Source organism: Helianthus annuus, chromosome 10 (assembly GCF_002127325.2).
Source record: "Helianthus annuus cultivar XRQ/B chromosome 10, HanXRQr2.0-SUNRISE, whole genome shotgun sequence".
Classification (NCBI taxonomy): Eukaryota; Viridiplantae; Streptophyta; class Magnoliopsida; order Asterales; family Asteraceae; genus Helianthus; species Helianthus annuus.
Window position 1 is genome coordinate 19,515,365 of NC_035442.2, and position 15,779 is coordinate 19,531,143.

The following is a 15,779-nucleotide window of genomic DNA, read 5'->3' on the forward strand; positions in this document are numbered from 1 at the left end:
TTAAAAAATATAATTTTTACCGCTTGTTGGTATAGGCCGTTGAAAAAGTTTATTTTCGTCAGCATCGGGTTCCATTTAGACCGTACTTGATGCACGGTCCGGTTACTTCCACCGACGGTGGCGTTAAAATGATCTAAAATCTTACGCTAAAAACTATCGCGGTTTTGTTGATTGCCCTTCTTTTTGTTGGTAGAGCAATGTACCCACGCCTTCGCCAACGCCTCTTCTTGGACCTTTGTCCATTTTTCGCTCACCGTTTTTCCCTTTTTATCCCGAGCGTCATCTTCTTCGTTGCCCGCGTCTTCATCCACATTATATTCATCGTCCTCGTCGCCTAAATTTTGAGTTTCGGGCACTACCTCATCGTCCTCGTCGTCGTAAATAGGTAGAGGACGTTCGACATTTCTTCGTGTAGATGGAACTTGTGGGGAACGAAAACCATATGGGTCGAAGGCGGGGGATTGAGGAGGAGCGTCCATTGATAACAAATTTTGAAAATAGCCTAAATTGGCTTGAAGGTTGGGTGGTTGGGTGTTGTAAAAGGAGGGGTGTGAAGGTTGTTGGAAAAAAACGGGGGTTGTGAAGTGTATCCGAAAGGGGGTTGTGGTTGTGCACTTGCACCGCTCGAACCACCACGAGACGGTTGTGAGCCCCGTCCCTTAGTTTTTTTCTTGGCCCCGCGGGGTTGGTTCTCCATTGCTCGGTTTGAAGTGGGTGTGGTTTGAGAGTATAAAAAATGAGTGAAGTGGGTGTGGTTTGAGAATATAAAAAATGTGTGAAATTGGTGTGGTTTGAGAGTATAAAAAATGAGTGAATGGTGTGGTTATTTATATATGTTTAAAAAGTGATTTTTTTTTTTAAAAAATTCGACCGTTAAAATGACCGTTCCTCAAAAATTGTGCCCATTCAACGCGGTGACTCCCCCCGATTCCCTTCCCCGAATCGGGTCCTCGCCTTGATGGCGGCGGTGTTCCCGATCGGTGGATAGGGTCACCGCACCACTCTCTGCTTTGTGCCCCGGATACCCTTACTTTCTATGTTTCTGTAAAAAGAAAGTGTGATGATAGATTAGAAAATAAGTCAGGGAAAAACGGTAAGATGACACGTCATACATTGAGCCCACCGTCCAAAAAATCCAATAAGACGAAGACATCATAATAAACACTATTCATTCAGTTCTCTAATTAACAAATATAATTAACAAATATAGATGTATCATTTAAAATGATTTCATAAGAATAAAGCGCAAGCCGGTTTTCGATAGTCCTTGGGCTCAGCTAGAGCATTTGTTATAAAAAAATGTCTAGACTATTGAGTGGAACTCCAACTTAATCTAAAGTTTTAAGATTATAAAGCTTGAGTTTAGCAATCGTTATTATCCTACTTGTGTGGAGATATAACCATTTTTGCTATTTGAGTTATGGATCTTTTTTCAAAAATACATCACATACAATATTGAATTAATGCATATAACATTACATACATCATTTTTATCATCCTTATATTATCTGTGACGTAAACGCTATCCAAAACCGGTTAAAATCATTCTTTAATCAATGATTATTACGATTAACAAATAAAGAAATAATGCTTAATGGTAACATTAATAAAACAATATTATACGATATAACATGCAACTCGGGTTACATATTAAGTAAAAAGGACAAACTCAGTACACAAGGTTCCCGCATGTAAGAAGTGAATCTAGGGGTGATAGTAGAGGTGGCAGCAGGGGTGGATATAGCTAATAAACTAGGGTAGCTCCCGTTACCCCTTGAGTCCTTGACGCTCCGACGACAGTGTAAATTTTTGAAAAATTAATGTTTTTTCAATTTCGTTATTCTTTTTTTTTTAAATGTTGATCCTATAAGAATTTTTTAGATGCGCCACTGGATGACAAGCCAACATATGCACGATATACCTATCGTTTCTTTGCGTCCTGCACGAGATTGTTTTCATGATATAAACCCGAGATCAAATACACTTTTATTATTAATTAAAGTCCTTAAAAATTGTTAGATTGACCCGGGTTTGAGGGTTGTAATCAATCATCAACAACAACCGGTTCAGTTGAGTCAAACACAAAGTAAGTAACGCGGAGAAACGACGACGTTTCCATGAACCGCCTGCGTGGCTCAAGTACATAGGCGGTTTTCAATTGCCCGTTTGTACGTTTTCGCCCCCCTATATTACCATCGCCTGGCGGGCAAAAACCCTAAAAAAAAAACAAAACATTCCTCTGATTCCCAAATCCAAAATCCAAATTTCACGGTTTGCTCCTCTCATTCAATCTCCTCTCATCGTTACTTTAATCGATCTTACTACTCAATTGCTTTCAATTCACATAAACCTACCGTTATTTTGTTCTTATTCGATTCAAATCTCGATTTTACTGTTGCAAATTGAACAATTCATGTATATTGTCATCAGAAATCTCGTATTTGTTGGAGAGTAAAAGGTTTAATTGATTATTTTAACTATAAACTTGTTAGCAGTTAGATTGTTTTGGAATCTGGATATGTGGCCTGTTCATCATGATTAGAAAAGTAAATTTGGAATTCTTTGATGCACAGATTTTTAGCCGATTCGAATGTATTGTATTGTATCGTATCGTATTTTGGTTTAAGTTATTAAGTATTCACAAATGTGATGCTAACCGTTCAGAGTCAAATGTCTGACCAATTCAGATTAGAGGTCTTAACCATTCAGACTCTTTATAATGCTTAACTATTCAGAGGCAAATGTCTGAACCATTCAGACATCTGCTCGTGAAACAAACAACATTAACTAGTAAGTAAGAGGTCTAAACCATTAAGAGCCTCGTTAAGAGGTAAACAAATAGCCCCTTAGGGGCTGTTGGGCAACATCTGAATGGTTAAGTGCTGAATCAGTAAGAGGTCTGAACCATAATTAATTGCAAACTAGTTTGGTTTTTTTTTTTTTTGAGATTCTTGGAGTTCAGTTCTGTAAACATTTTTCAAGCATGTGTCGTTTTTTTTTTGTTTATTATTGAATATAACTGAAGTTTTTGAATTGAACTTAATCAAACTGCTTCATTGAGCTGTAACAGCAATCAGATCGTGTGATTCGAAGATGAAAACCGCACCAGAATCCGATCTTGTAATAGCAATCTAATCAGTTCTGTAAACATTTTCCAGGTGTCTGTTTTTTGATTTATTCTTGATCATTACAGTTGAATTCAGTGTAACTGTTTCTAGAGTTCGATTCTGCTTTTATAAGACGCCACAACGAGTATACGTTAATAAGCTGTTAAATAAGCAATTTCAAACACCCCATTAAAGCTGATTTAACTGAGGACTAAATGGTTTTAACTTGTTTGTATTCATGTATATAGATTATCGTGGATGATTATGACAATGGTGTCTTGCCTTTTACACTTGAGATTGAATATGAGATTATTGGTCGGTCTTGCACTAGCTTATCTTGTCTTTCTAACTGTTGCACGCTCCATTACCATAAATTTGATAGATAGACGAGAATGTACGAAGGGAAATTATTAACCACAGATCACTTAGGCATCCCAGTATTGTCAGATTCAATGTTAGCTAATAACCTTCGTTACGACTTCCAAGATCAACACGACTGTTTTAGTTTAGTAATAACTGTGTTTGTGGTTTCATGGAATTAACATAGTTTTACATCAAGACCATTTTAGTGGTTATAAATTATTATGATTGGTAATTTGATATGTTATGGTGATTGAGTTTTTGGTGTTTTGAATTTCAGCGTTTTCTGGGTAATTGGATCCAGATTCATCAAATCTTTCTGTTAATGTGGAGATTCAACTCATGGACTTGAATTCCTCGCCTTTACCAGAAGAAGATGACTCGATACGTGGGGATAACAATGTGAAATATCAGTTAACTGGAAGAGAGAGAGTGTCGAGCTTCGAGACCATGGAACAAGTATAAATCTTTAATTCTGTACTTTGTATATGCATATTTGTATAGGACGTTTATCTGGTTATATGTAGCGTTGCTTGAATACCTTGTTTCACTCTATATGAAGTGTTGCTTGAATAAATCCAGACAATTCTTTTATGCTAGTTTTCTATCATCTAATCAGGTTAATATCTAGTCATGGGACGGAAAATAAAAATTTTTATGTTGTCTTATCTGAATGTGATAAGGCTTAGAGCTCTTATGGTGTGCAACATATAGTTATAGAAGCCTGTTACTTATTTCATTTTGTTTGATATCTTTCATAGTGTATCTATATTATAAAGTTTGCCTGTTCATGCAGTCTCAAGGCTTGCTGCTATTATAATTGTATTGTTAGTTTCTTTTCCGTAATTTCAGATCTTGATATCAGGGACTTTACGTCGAGAAGTTATAAGATCAATTATTCTTGGTTTTGAAATGAAAAGTTGTATATTGGGGTATTTTTTTAATGCTCTTTATTTGCATATACCGGATTTGTATACATTGGCAACTGTTCACGTGCTCAACCATAACCTATTTTGTGTGTGTACGTAACAAATATTGAAACCAAGTATTAGAGCTTCAACAGCTGAACTATGTTCTGTAACAACAGGAAAGAGGAAATAAGGGATCAAAAAGAAGATATGTGGACGTGGACCCCATGCATATGTCTGAGCCATCTAAGCGTAGCCAGGGATTCCGGGATAAAAACAACGGATCCTTTGACCGAAATAGCCTTCCTCCAGGTAAGTATATGCAGTGGCGGAGCTTGACCCAAATGACCGGGGGGGGGGGGGGGGGCGAAAACGTATATACTCAAAAATTTCTATACGAAAACTACATCTATAACACTACTGAGCGAAAAGTTCGGGGGGTTGGGCGCCCCTCCCCGCCCCTTCTATACTTCACCCCTGAGTATATGTGTTTTTAAATATCTACGTCTCTATCTTTTTGTTGCTAATGTTTTTTTATATTGAAAAAAAGAAAAAAAAAATAATATTCTTTCTATATCATGTAATAATATTGTTCTGCCCTGTAGGATGGTTGGACTGCCCTCCATATGGGGATGCAGTCGATTTTATTATCCCTTCAAAAGTCCCTCTTGGAGAGTCTTTTAATGACAAGATTCCTTATAATAAAAGATATTCTCCTCAACAAGCAATTCGTCACCAAAGAAGTTTAGGAAGAGAAGTAAGTATATTTTTCTTGATGGTGACCTAGAGTACAATAGTTTTTCCTAGAGGTGGCAATTTCAACCCTTTTATAACTAACAGGAAAAATGCGTAGGTTAAAAGGATATAATAAGAAATGGAACGGGTCAATTCATCTGAACTGAATTCATATGCATAAAAAATTCTTAACTTGGTTTACTAGAAAAGGTTATATTATCATTCTTGTAATAGTATAGTCTTTTGTTGTAATAGTTAGCAGTTAGCACATTATTTATTAAAAAATAAGAGTAAAATGCCATTTTCGTCCCTGAGGTTTGCTCAGTTTTGCGACTTTTGCCCAAAGTTGTGTTTTTCTGCATCTGGATCCAAAAGGTTTGAAATCTTGCCATTTTCATCCACCTCGTTAACTCCATCTATTTTTCTCCGTTAAGTCAGGGGTATTTACGTCTTTTTTGGTTAACTTAAAGGGCAATTCGATCTTTTTCACTTTATGTAAAAAGACGGAAATACCCCTGGCTTAACGGAGAAAAATGGATGGAGTTTACGAGCTAGATGAAAATGGCAAGAGTTCAAACCTTTTGGATCCAGATGCGAAAAAACAAACCTTTGGACGAAAGTCGCAAATCTGGCCAAACCCCTAGGACGAAAATGGCATTTTACTCTAAAAATAAAAAAAAAAGGTCTTTGTTGGTTTGCGCCCACCCTGACCCAACTCGTTTCGTTCTTCCACCTCTAGTTTTTTCTTTAGCATTTCCTTTTCTGTTTTTTTTTAGGACAATGGAGTTGTCAGTTTTTTTAGGACAATGGAGTCGAAAATGGCATTCTAACGATATGATCATATCATCCTTTTTCCAGCTAGGTTTAGTAATAGATCTAACAAATACCAATCGGTACTATCGCGAGTCAGACTGGACAAGAGAAGGTATTAAATATTTGAAGGTTAGATCATCAAAAACTACGTTTCGGTCCATGTTATAGTTGATTAGCTGTCGACTAAGTAAGTTAAATCATTTTCTTTCACCCCTTTAAATGCAGATCAGGTGTGCAGGAAGGGATGCAGTGCCTGATAATGAGTCTGTAGAAAAATTTCTTCAGGAGGTAGGCTTTCATTGTATCACCGTTCTCGTCTATATGATTGGACTGATTCATGTCTTCTTATATAGTATTAATGAAAATGAGATGTTACTAATATTTGCATTTATGTTTAATAGGTGTCCCGTTTCAGCTCCCAACATGCTCAATCAAATAAGTATGTTCTTGTCCATTGTACACATGGTTATAATCGGACAGGTTATATGATCGTTAATTTTCTCATGCGGTCGGAATCGGTTTCTGTCACAGAAGTAAGTTTGACTAGTCAAAGAATGCTTTTTGTTTGGTCGGACTACAAACTACATGACCAATTAAAATCTGAATTTATGTATGTTTGGGACTTATGCAGGCGATACAGATATTTTCTGAAGCACGTCCTCCAGGGATCTACAAGCAAGATTATATCGATGATTTATACAATCTCTTTGGTGAACAAATGCCTGAAAATTTTGTTTGCCCGCAAACCCCGGAATGGAAGAGGTCACCTGATCGGGATGATGACGATGCAACTGCTAGTTTGCAGGTATGTAATTCATATCACATTATCGGTGTATTTGGATTGAGGGGTTGGCCATCAGGGAACATGAATGATCCAGGATGTTTGGTTTGAGGGCATGTTTTATTATTTCACTAGATTATAAACCCGTGTAGTATTACCCGGGGTTGTATGATAGAGAGGAGATAGAGATAGACATTATATTAAGATTTAACATGTATATTCCTATATTGTAGGAATTAAAAAGTAATATTTAAATTATAATTTAGTGTAAAAAATAAATGTGGGAGAGTGATTATAGTAACATGTAACGTTATTTGGAATAATCTATTATTATAATAATAAGAAGAATATATTTATTGCTATATATACTTAATTAATAATATTAGATATTATACTAAATTACATATTAATAATCTAACTTCTATTAAAGGATTCCAATAACATTATTAAGTAGTTATATATATTCGTGTAATACACGGTCTATAACCTAGTTAGTAATAATAATGTATATTTCTTTTAAATAATGTGACAAAATTACATGTTTGGTGGATGTATTTGGTATACTGGCATGTCATATAAATAAAAGATTTATAAAAAAGATAAAAAAGAGGTACAAGTATATTAATTATATTAGATATTATTGTTAATACTATATTAATAAGGATTTATATGTTACTATATATAATTAATTATTAATATTAGATATTAGATTAAATAGATATTAATATTATTGACAAACTAAATGAAAAAATGACACGTTGCATTAAATGGAAATCTTTATTAAAAGTTATATTTATAATCTAAATTTTGTAATAACATGTGTTAGGAGGTTTAAAATGAACTTTGGCGACGCTCGTGTTGTTTGACCTTTTTTTTCTTTTATTTTTACGCGTTTGTTCTGTTTGACATATAACATTTCCTGAATTAACTTATATCAGAAGTAAATTGGTCAAAACTGTACTTGATCTTATAAGAGTTTGCAGGATAATGACGTGCAAGCAAGCCAGATGACAAACGATGATATATTGGGAGATGCGGTGCCATTTAACCAGATAGAACCAATGAGGCAATTTTGTAATCAAGTTCTTAAGTTGAATAACCGGGTAAGTATCTTGCGACACTTAAATTATATGCGTTTGAACTTTGTATCTCATTTTATTTTATTTTTGTTTTGTTTTGCAATTTCTACTTATTTAACTTGTTACATAATGAAATAGGCATGCTGTTCAGAATACCAGATAAGCAAGAATATAATATGCATTTTAGTCTATGCAGTTAACATCGGTTATCGTGTCAAATATCGATCAGAATATCGGCACCGATATTATCGACGGGGTTGACCGATATATCACCTTTCTTCTTAGTTCTACCATTCGTCTTTCTTCTTATTGCTGCTAGTAGTGTTTTAAGTCTTAGTTGTTAATTGTTAGTGTTTTAAGTCTTAATCAATTCCCACTTGCTACAATTGTTAAGAGTTTAGCAAGTTGCAAAAGGTTAATTTGTTAATGGTAGGAGAGTATACTGAATTGTTAGTGCTAAATTGCTATATATATAAATTCTGTATGATATTAAAATTACCGATATCCCACCGCGATAACCTATATCTCAAATATCGGCCTTTGACCGATATCATCTGTGCATAGATTTTAGTAAGAAATATTAATGATAAAGATACTAGGCTACTAGTTCTTCATGGGAGTTTCTCGTTGTTTTGGAATTTATTATACATGTAGATATAATATATAATATTTACGCTCGTTTTTTTCTAAACCCCAGGGAAGAGGAAAGCCACGATTTCCGGGATCACATCCCGTTTCTCTTAGCAGGTGCGGTTTTATATTCAAAATTTAGAGCCTGCATAAAGGAACACCATCTTATTTTGGAAATACAGATAAATACTTTAAGGTTCTTATGCTGTCAATTGTGTTCTAATGCAGGGACAACTTACAGCTTTTGAGACAGCGGTACTATTATGCCACATGGAAAGCCGACGGGACACGATACATGATGTTAATAACTTGGAATGGATGTTATTTAATCGATAGAAATTTCAATTTCCGAAGTGTTCAGTTGCGGTTTCCATGCGGAAACGTTAATGAGGTAGCATGCTGCATGCTCTTAAAATAGGGAATTGATTTATACACCACTAAAGTTATTGTTTATGTGTTGTACCATGTGCTTTTGATCTTGTACTTGGCGCGAGAAGTAACGCATTTAGTGGTGTAAAAATCATTTCCATTTAATAATATTTAAAAGGTTGAAACACTTTATATTTGGCATGACTTTTAAAGCATTTAACTTGTTTCTTATTTAGGACTTTAGGTATATATTTAGGTTTATCAGTTATCAATGAATTATAACTTAAATTGACAAAATTGTCACTTTTAGTAATGGGGTACGTAAGTTTTCGGTATCTGTAATGTTGTTCTTCCGGTTTACTTTTATTTACTGACATGTTTTTTTTTTTTTTTTTTTTTTTTTTGTTAGGGTGCAGCTGGAAACACTCATAATTATACTTTACTTGACGGAGAAATGATAGTTGATACTGATCCTAGCACACACAAGCAGGAAAGGAGATACCTCATTTATGATCTTATAGCAATCAACAAAACATCACTTGTAGATGTAAGTACAACCCCTTTTCTCTTAATTCGCCTTTTTATATGCTTTGACTTATTGACTAAGTTGTGTAATGTTACAAAAGTTTTTATGATTAGATCCATAGTGTCTTCCATGCGTGACGTTTGTATAAATATCTATGGTGAATTGTATATGTGTCGTGCAGTTAATCCCTTCGGTTTTTCCAATTATTTTACTAAGATACTTACTCTACACGAAGCTCAAAGAATTTTCAATGTCATTTCAGCACCCTTTTAGTGACAGGTGGAAGATACTTGAGAATGAAGTTATTAAACCTAGGAACACTGAACGAGACCATTTGATCAAAATGATCAAAAGTGGAAAAACTCCGTACTACAGATATGATTTGGAACTATTTAGGGTGTGTAATATGGTCATTATCTACCGTTACATCTCGATATTATTAATATTTTTATTTGTGTTAAAGATGCATTTGTTAACAACTTAAATTAATTTAGGTGAGAAGGAAAGAATTCTATCTACTCTCTGCTGTATCTAAGCTTCTTAAAGTGTTCATTCCAAGCCTTCCTCATGAATCAGATGGTCTCATTTTCCAGGTGATTATCAGTTTTTTTTATGTTTTGAATGTATTGATAATCAGTTTGTATGTCCGAATCATCTAATTCTACATAATCACTTTCATAACACATATCCAAAAACTGACGCTATTTGACTGCTAGGGTTGGGACGATCCATATGTGCCTCACACACATGAAGGTCTTTTGAAGTGGAAGTATCCTGAAATGAACTCTGTTGATTTTCTCTTGGAGGTTGTAAAAAGATGTGTGTTTGTGTTCTTCTTTAGAGTTTTTACAAGAACAATTTTTCATTTTTTTTATCTAAGCGAGTGTATGTCTTGATAGGTGGGAAACAATAATCGTCCTATGCTTTTTATAAATGAGCGTGGGAGAAAGAAGCCAATGGATGGAAGTCGAGTTGTTTTTAGAGGTTAGTTTTCTATTTATTTGATTTCTTTCATTAGCTCTTGAAATATATTTGAATAGCTAAACTAAAGTTTTTTTTTTTTTTTTTTTTTTTTTTTAAATAATGACACACGAGTCTGACCATTTATTTATGAATGAGTCGATTTGGGTTATGTTTTTTTATCTTTAACGGGTCAAAAGGTAAAATATTTATAGCTAAAAAGGAAGCAGGTCAAACGGGATGAAAGTCACCCAAAGTGTTTTTGATACATTAAACCTTCTCAACAATTTTATTCAAAATATTATATTATAGTTGAAATAGTATATTTTTTTTAATAAAATTTAAAACACTTATCCCTATATAAAAAACATTTTATGTTGCAACCTTATGTGAAAATGAGGACACTCGAGGTCTCGGGTTCGAAACATGTTTCTTACCCCTCTTTGATGGCTATGGGTATTTGCCGCCAGGGATCCTTGTCGGGTGGTGAACTGGGAAGGGAGATCCCTTCCGCGGTCAGGGGTACCGTGCAACTACCCTGTTTTTTTTTTTTTTTTTTTTTTTTTTTTTTTTATGTGAAAATGAGACCCAAATATCCAAATCGAAAAAAATATCTGAAAAACAATCTATGGCCATTTTATTTATATATACATTTAATTACATCATCTTGATCACTTGAGTATGATTTTGCAGATCCAACAGTAGATATATATTCATTATCAGGAAAGATAATAGAATGTTCATGGGATTCTGAGGAAGATGTTTGGGTCTTTATGCGAATGCGGCCCGACAAGTCAACACCGAATGAATTTATAACCTTCAAAAAGGTCTACATCCTTTCTATAACCATCCTAGAAAACAATTATAGCTGACAATTACAGTTAAAATAAAGAGGTTGTGTTGAAGGAAATGGGTCAAACGGGTTGAAATTTGCTCGTGGTATATTTTTAGAGTCAAACTACACAAACAGAAAGGAATATGACACTTCATTTTTAACGGATTTTACCTCTAAATTGTTGATAAGACACCGGTAATGTCATGCAAGCCATGAGGTAACATACCACATATGTGAAAAATGCTTACATGAACAAATGTTAAAAAAGTATATATGCTCGAGTTTGAAAGAAAAACGGTTTCACTTAAATTTAGTTTAAAATTAACAAGTATTAAATGTTACGTTATATGCCACATGGCATGTACATTTACACTAAAATTGACAAAAAAAGACGTGATGTTAGCGATTTTAGAAAAATAAACAAAAATAGACAAAAAAGTTGGTTATTAAAATCGCTAACAAAATGTAAGTTGGTTTCTATTCTACGTACTATTTAAAATTGGTCGCTAAACTCAGAAAATATTTGATTTTTTTTCTAAATTATGTAGTATTTGTAATTGTATTTGACGCACTAATTAAAAATCTAGAAATCAAGGATAAAGAGTGATTTGTGTTGACCCGACCTGCAAAAGAAATAATCCGTTTTGACCCATTTTGCCACCTCTAGGATACGCTATAATGTTCTTGTTGACCAACTCTTTTCAATTTCACGATATAGGTTATGAGGAGCATCAAGGATAATATCACGGAAGAAGTTGTATTGAATGAGATCAATGATATTGTTCGTCTTCCTATGTATGCCGACAGAATAAGCAATGATAAAAAAGCCTTTGAGAAGAACGGAAGGCGCAAATAATGAAATAACGAGTCTCTCTCAAATCATACATGTAACAATATAATACAGAGAGGCGACGGTATACAACACTTGGATGGATCTCCATGGTCATTCGTGTATTGTAGCATTATGATTACTGATTTATTGATTCTTCTGGTAGGCATAGGTTATATGGTTTGGAAAATGTAGTTTTTATAGGTGGTTCAAATTTTTGGTTCTGGTATTGGATTTGGACACTAAAGAACATAAAACTGCATAAATAGGATGCATCAGTTGTCTTTTGATGATAGTCAAAATAGTAGATCAATATTAGGGTTGTCATGGATTTTCAATTTTTTTATTTTTTTTTATTTTTTTTTTAATAACGCGTTACCTGATTTACGTATTGAAAGTTGTATTTTAGAATGTATTCATAAGAAATCTTGGTCATCTATCAATTTGCAACAAGACTGAGATTCATTTGTTTCTATGTGAAAGCAACTATACTAATTAAATGCCCAATGTTGGTGGCATACTTGAACATTTAAACGCAACTTCAGTCAATGTTGATCATCTCTTGCATTCAGTGTTTGTTTTGTAATTTACAAACATTATTTTCCTTTACAATAATTTCATATTATAATAATGACAAAACATTTAAATTTATGTAAACTTGATTATATTGTTTAAGGGGAAGGTTCAAATGAAAACCACTAGTTATTGTGAAAACTAGAAAACTAACTAAAACCCACTAAAAAGGAGGGGGGAAGACTTTTAATGAAGGAGGGGTAAAATTGGAACAAAAAATATATAACTTTTCAAACATTTCCCATTTCTCCATACGTTATCATTTTAAAACAAAAATGGCACCATAAGATCACAAATTTTCTTATCTTTCATTCAAGTATATTCGAGCATATTTTTTATGACATAAAAAAAGATTTATGGTGTCATCTTGTTTTCAATACTATTATTATAGTAGTGCACATGTGCAATATAACATGTACTACAATGTGCATTACATGCTTAAAATTAGCTTTTTGATTCTAGTTTAGCTTTTAGGGTTAGTTTTTTTGGAGGTTTAGGATTAGGATTAGGTTTTTGGGTGTGGGGAGAGGGGGGTTTAGGTTTTTGGGTGGTGGGGGTGGGGGGGGGGGTGGGGGGGTTAGGTTTTTTTCGGGTTTATGTTTAGGGTTTAGTTTTAGGTTTTCGGGAGGGTGGGGGGTGGGGGGGTTTAGGTTTTTTTTTTTTTTTTTTTTGGGGGGGGGGGGGTTAGGCTTTTGGTGGGAGGGTGAATTTAGGTTTTTTTTTTTTGGGGGGGGGGTGGGGTGAGGGGTTTAGGTTTTTGGGGGGGTCGGTGGGGGGTGGGTTAAGTGGTTTAGGCTTTCCGTATTAGTGCACATGTGCAGTACAACCAAAATTTTTTTTTTTTTTTTTTTGAAATTTTTTTCCATATATAAAAAGTAGCGATTTTTCTAAAAAAAAATTGTAAAAAAAAAAAAATTGTATGTTTTTTAGGTTTTTTTAGGCTTTTTTAGTTAGTTTTCGAGTTTTCACAATAAAAGTGGTTTTCATTTGAACCATCCCCTATTGTTTAATACCAACTAAACATCTATATCCGTTGTAAAAAATATATCTTCATATTTTTAATAAAATAAGCTTTCGGAAGTGAGACATAGAGGGTAGGGATCATAAGAGAAGTCCACCATATTTGAGAAACATTCTGAACCACACATTTCCCTAAGCTTTTCGTAATATACACATATGTATAGTTTAAAATTTACTGTATACACATATGTATAGTTTAAAATTGACTATATACTTACATATATGTATATTGTAAAATTTTGAGTTATACACATATGTAGAGTTTTTTTCCCAAACTAGTGTACTTACAAAAAGTATTTACGATTTTGGGTATTTTGAAAAGTGTATCTAAATGGGTATTTTCTAATTGGTTTGTCTCTCTCCTAATCTAATTGGTTAAAGCCTAAGTTAATTATTCCCAAATAAAACATAGTCATCTTGTTCAATAAACTTATTTTTCTAAATTATTATATTTTTTTAGCTTACGTTTTTAGTTAATATATGCACGTTTTCAATTTGTAATAAAAATACTTCAAGTTTGAAAGTAAAAATTTATGTATTTAGCTGTTATTCTAAGAGCAACAAAGTTATTTAATTATTTACTTAATTAAGGATACCTAAAAAAAATTATGTATTTAGCTTGTTATAAGTTTTTTTATCATACGTTTTTGTAAATTGGATGTTCAACGTAATTGTGTTTTTCAATTAATATATCTCGGTTTTTTAATTTTTGATTTGTAATAAAAATACCTTTAAGTTAAATATATGTAGTTTGGCTTTTATCTTAGTAATAAAAATAATAATTTAATCATTCACTCAATTTATTAAGAGAGTAATCTTGTTCTCTTTACTATTTTGTGTATTTTGTTCTCCATTGTTGTTCGACTCTGCTAATAAGTAATGACTAAATAAGTTTTTATTCTTAGAATAAAAAGCCAAGCTAAATACATAAATTTTTACTTTTAAACTTAAAGTATTTTTATTACAAATTAGAAACAGACATATATTAATTATAATTAAAAAAACGTAAGATAAAAAAATATAATAATTTACAAAAAGTCAGTTTATTAAATAAAAATACTATGTTTTATTTAGGTATCATTAATTTAGGATTTAACCAATTAGATTAGGAGATAGACAAACAAATTAAAAAAGAATTAAAAAAAAGATAAACAAAAGTACCCATTTAGGTAAATACGTTTCAAATTACCCAAAAAGGTAAATACTTTTTGTAAATACACTACTTTGGGAAAAAACTCCACATGTGTATATAGTCAATTTTAAACTATACATATGTGTATATTACGAAAAGCTTAGGGAAAATGTGTGGTCCAGAATGATTCTCAAATTTCTCAATTAGCCTAGTGTTTCTCACAAGAGACAAACAAATTAAAAAAGAATTAAAAAAAAGATAAACAAAAGTACCATTTAGGTAAATACGTTTCAACTTACCCAAAAAGGTAAATACTTTTTGTAAATACACTACTTTGGGAAAAAAACTCCATATGTGTATATAGTCAATTTTAAACTATACATATGTGTATATTACGAAAAGCTTAGGGAAAATGTGTGGTCCAGAATGATTCTCAAGTTTCTCAATTAGCCTAGTGTTTCTCACACGATCCTAACCATATATATATATATATATATATAGGGTAGGGTTCATGTGAGAACCACCTTTATTGCGAGAACCAATGTGAACACAACAAAATAAACCCACTACACCATCAAAAACCTAAAAAAACCTAACCCCACCCTCCCCCTCCCCCCCCCTAGAAAAAAACCCAATCCCCCCAAGCTAAATGCTAAAAATTAAACCCCCCAAAAAACCTAAAAAAAAAAACTAAAAAGCAAATTTTTCTTTTTTATATATATATTTTTTACATAAAAGTCGCTACTTTTAGTAGCAATTTTTTTTTAATTTTTTTATAAACGAAAACTAGCGATTTTTCATTAAAAATATTAAAAAAAAATTGTGTGTTTTTTTAGCTATTTTTAGGTATTTTTGGTTGTGTTCACATTGGTTCTCGCGGTTCTCGCAATAAAGGGTGGTTCCTAAATGATTCTTCTCCTATATATATATATAGGCGGGTTATTGTACAAAATGCCTAAACGTACGCTACGTACGAGATTCAGTATCAATATGCGAAACTTAGTTTATAACATGCGACTTTCATTTTTTTACATGTTTCCTTTTTTTATGTACACGCGATTTCAGATTGTTTTTGAAACATGCGATTTTCACTTTTTGGTAACATAGCGTGCGATTTTGCCA

At 33.0% G+C, this 15,779-nt stretch overlaps 1 protein-coding gene across 4 annotated transcripts; it reads left to right on the forward strand.

Moving 5' to 3' along the window:
* Nucleotides 1-2,124: 2,124 nt before the first annotated feature.
* Nucleotides 2,125-12,227, forward strand: LOC110884134 (mRNA-capping enzyme). Of its 4 annotated transcripts, XM_022131812.2 has the most exons (19): nucleotides 2,203-2,271; nucleotides 3,071-3,158; nucleotides 3,748-3,926; nucleotides 4,555-4,687; nucleotides 4,981-5,132; nucleotides 5,969-6,052; nucleotides 6,149-6,211; nucleotides 6,325-6,456; nucleotides 6,555-6,728; nucleotides 7,688-7,807; nucleotides 8,481-8,530; nucleotides 8,642-8,804; nucleotides 9,192-9,329; nucleotides 9,571-9,705; nucleotides 9,803-9,901; nucleotides 10,025-10,114; nucleotides 10,208-10,292; nucleotides 10,962-11,095; nucleotides 11,822-12,225. In XM_022131812.2, the coding sequence occupies exons 3-19, from the start codon at nucleotides 3,810-3,812 to the stop codon at nucleotides 11,957-11,959; spliced, it is 2,007 nt and encodes a 668-aa protein (XP_021987504.1). In that variant the 5' UTR covers nucleotides 2,203-2,271; nucleotides 3,071-3,158; nucleotides 3,748-3,809; the 3' UTR covers nucleotides 11,960-12,225. The 4 variants fall into 4 exon arrangements, 3 of the variants coding, with proteins under 3 accessions (XP_021987502.1, XP_021987503.1, XP_021987504.1); XR_002560955.2 differs by lacking the exon at nucleotides 3,071-3,158 and having other exon boundaries at nucleotides 2,125-2,271; nucleotides 10,025-10,127; nucleotides 11,822-12,227; XM_022131810.2 differs by lacking the exon at nucleotides 3,071-3,158 and having other exon boundaries at nucleotides 2,125-2,271; nucleotides 11,822-12,227.
* The last annotated feature ends 3,552 nt before the right edge of the window (nucleotides 12,228-15,779 follow it).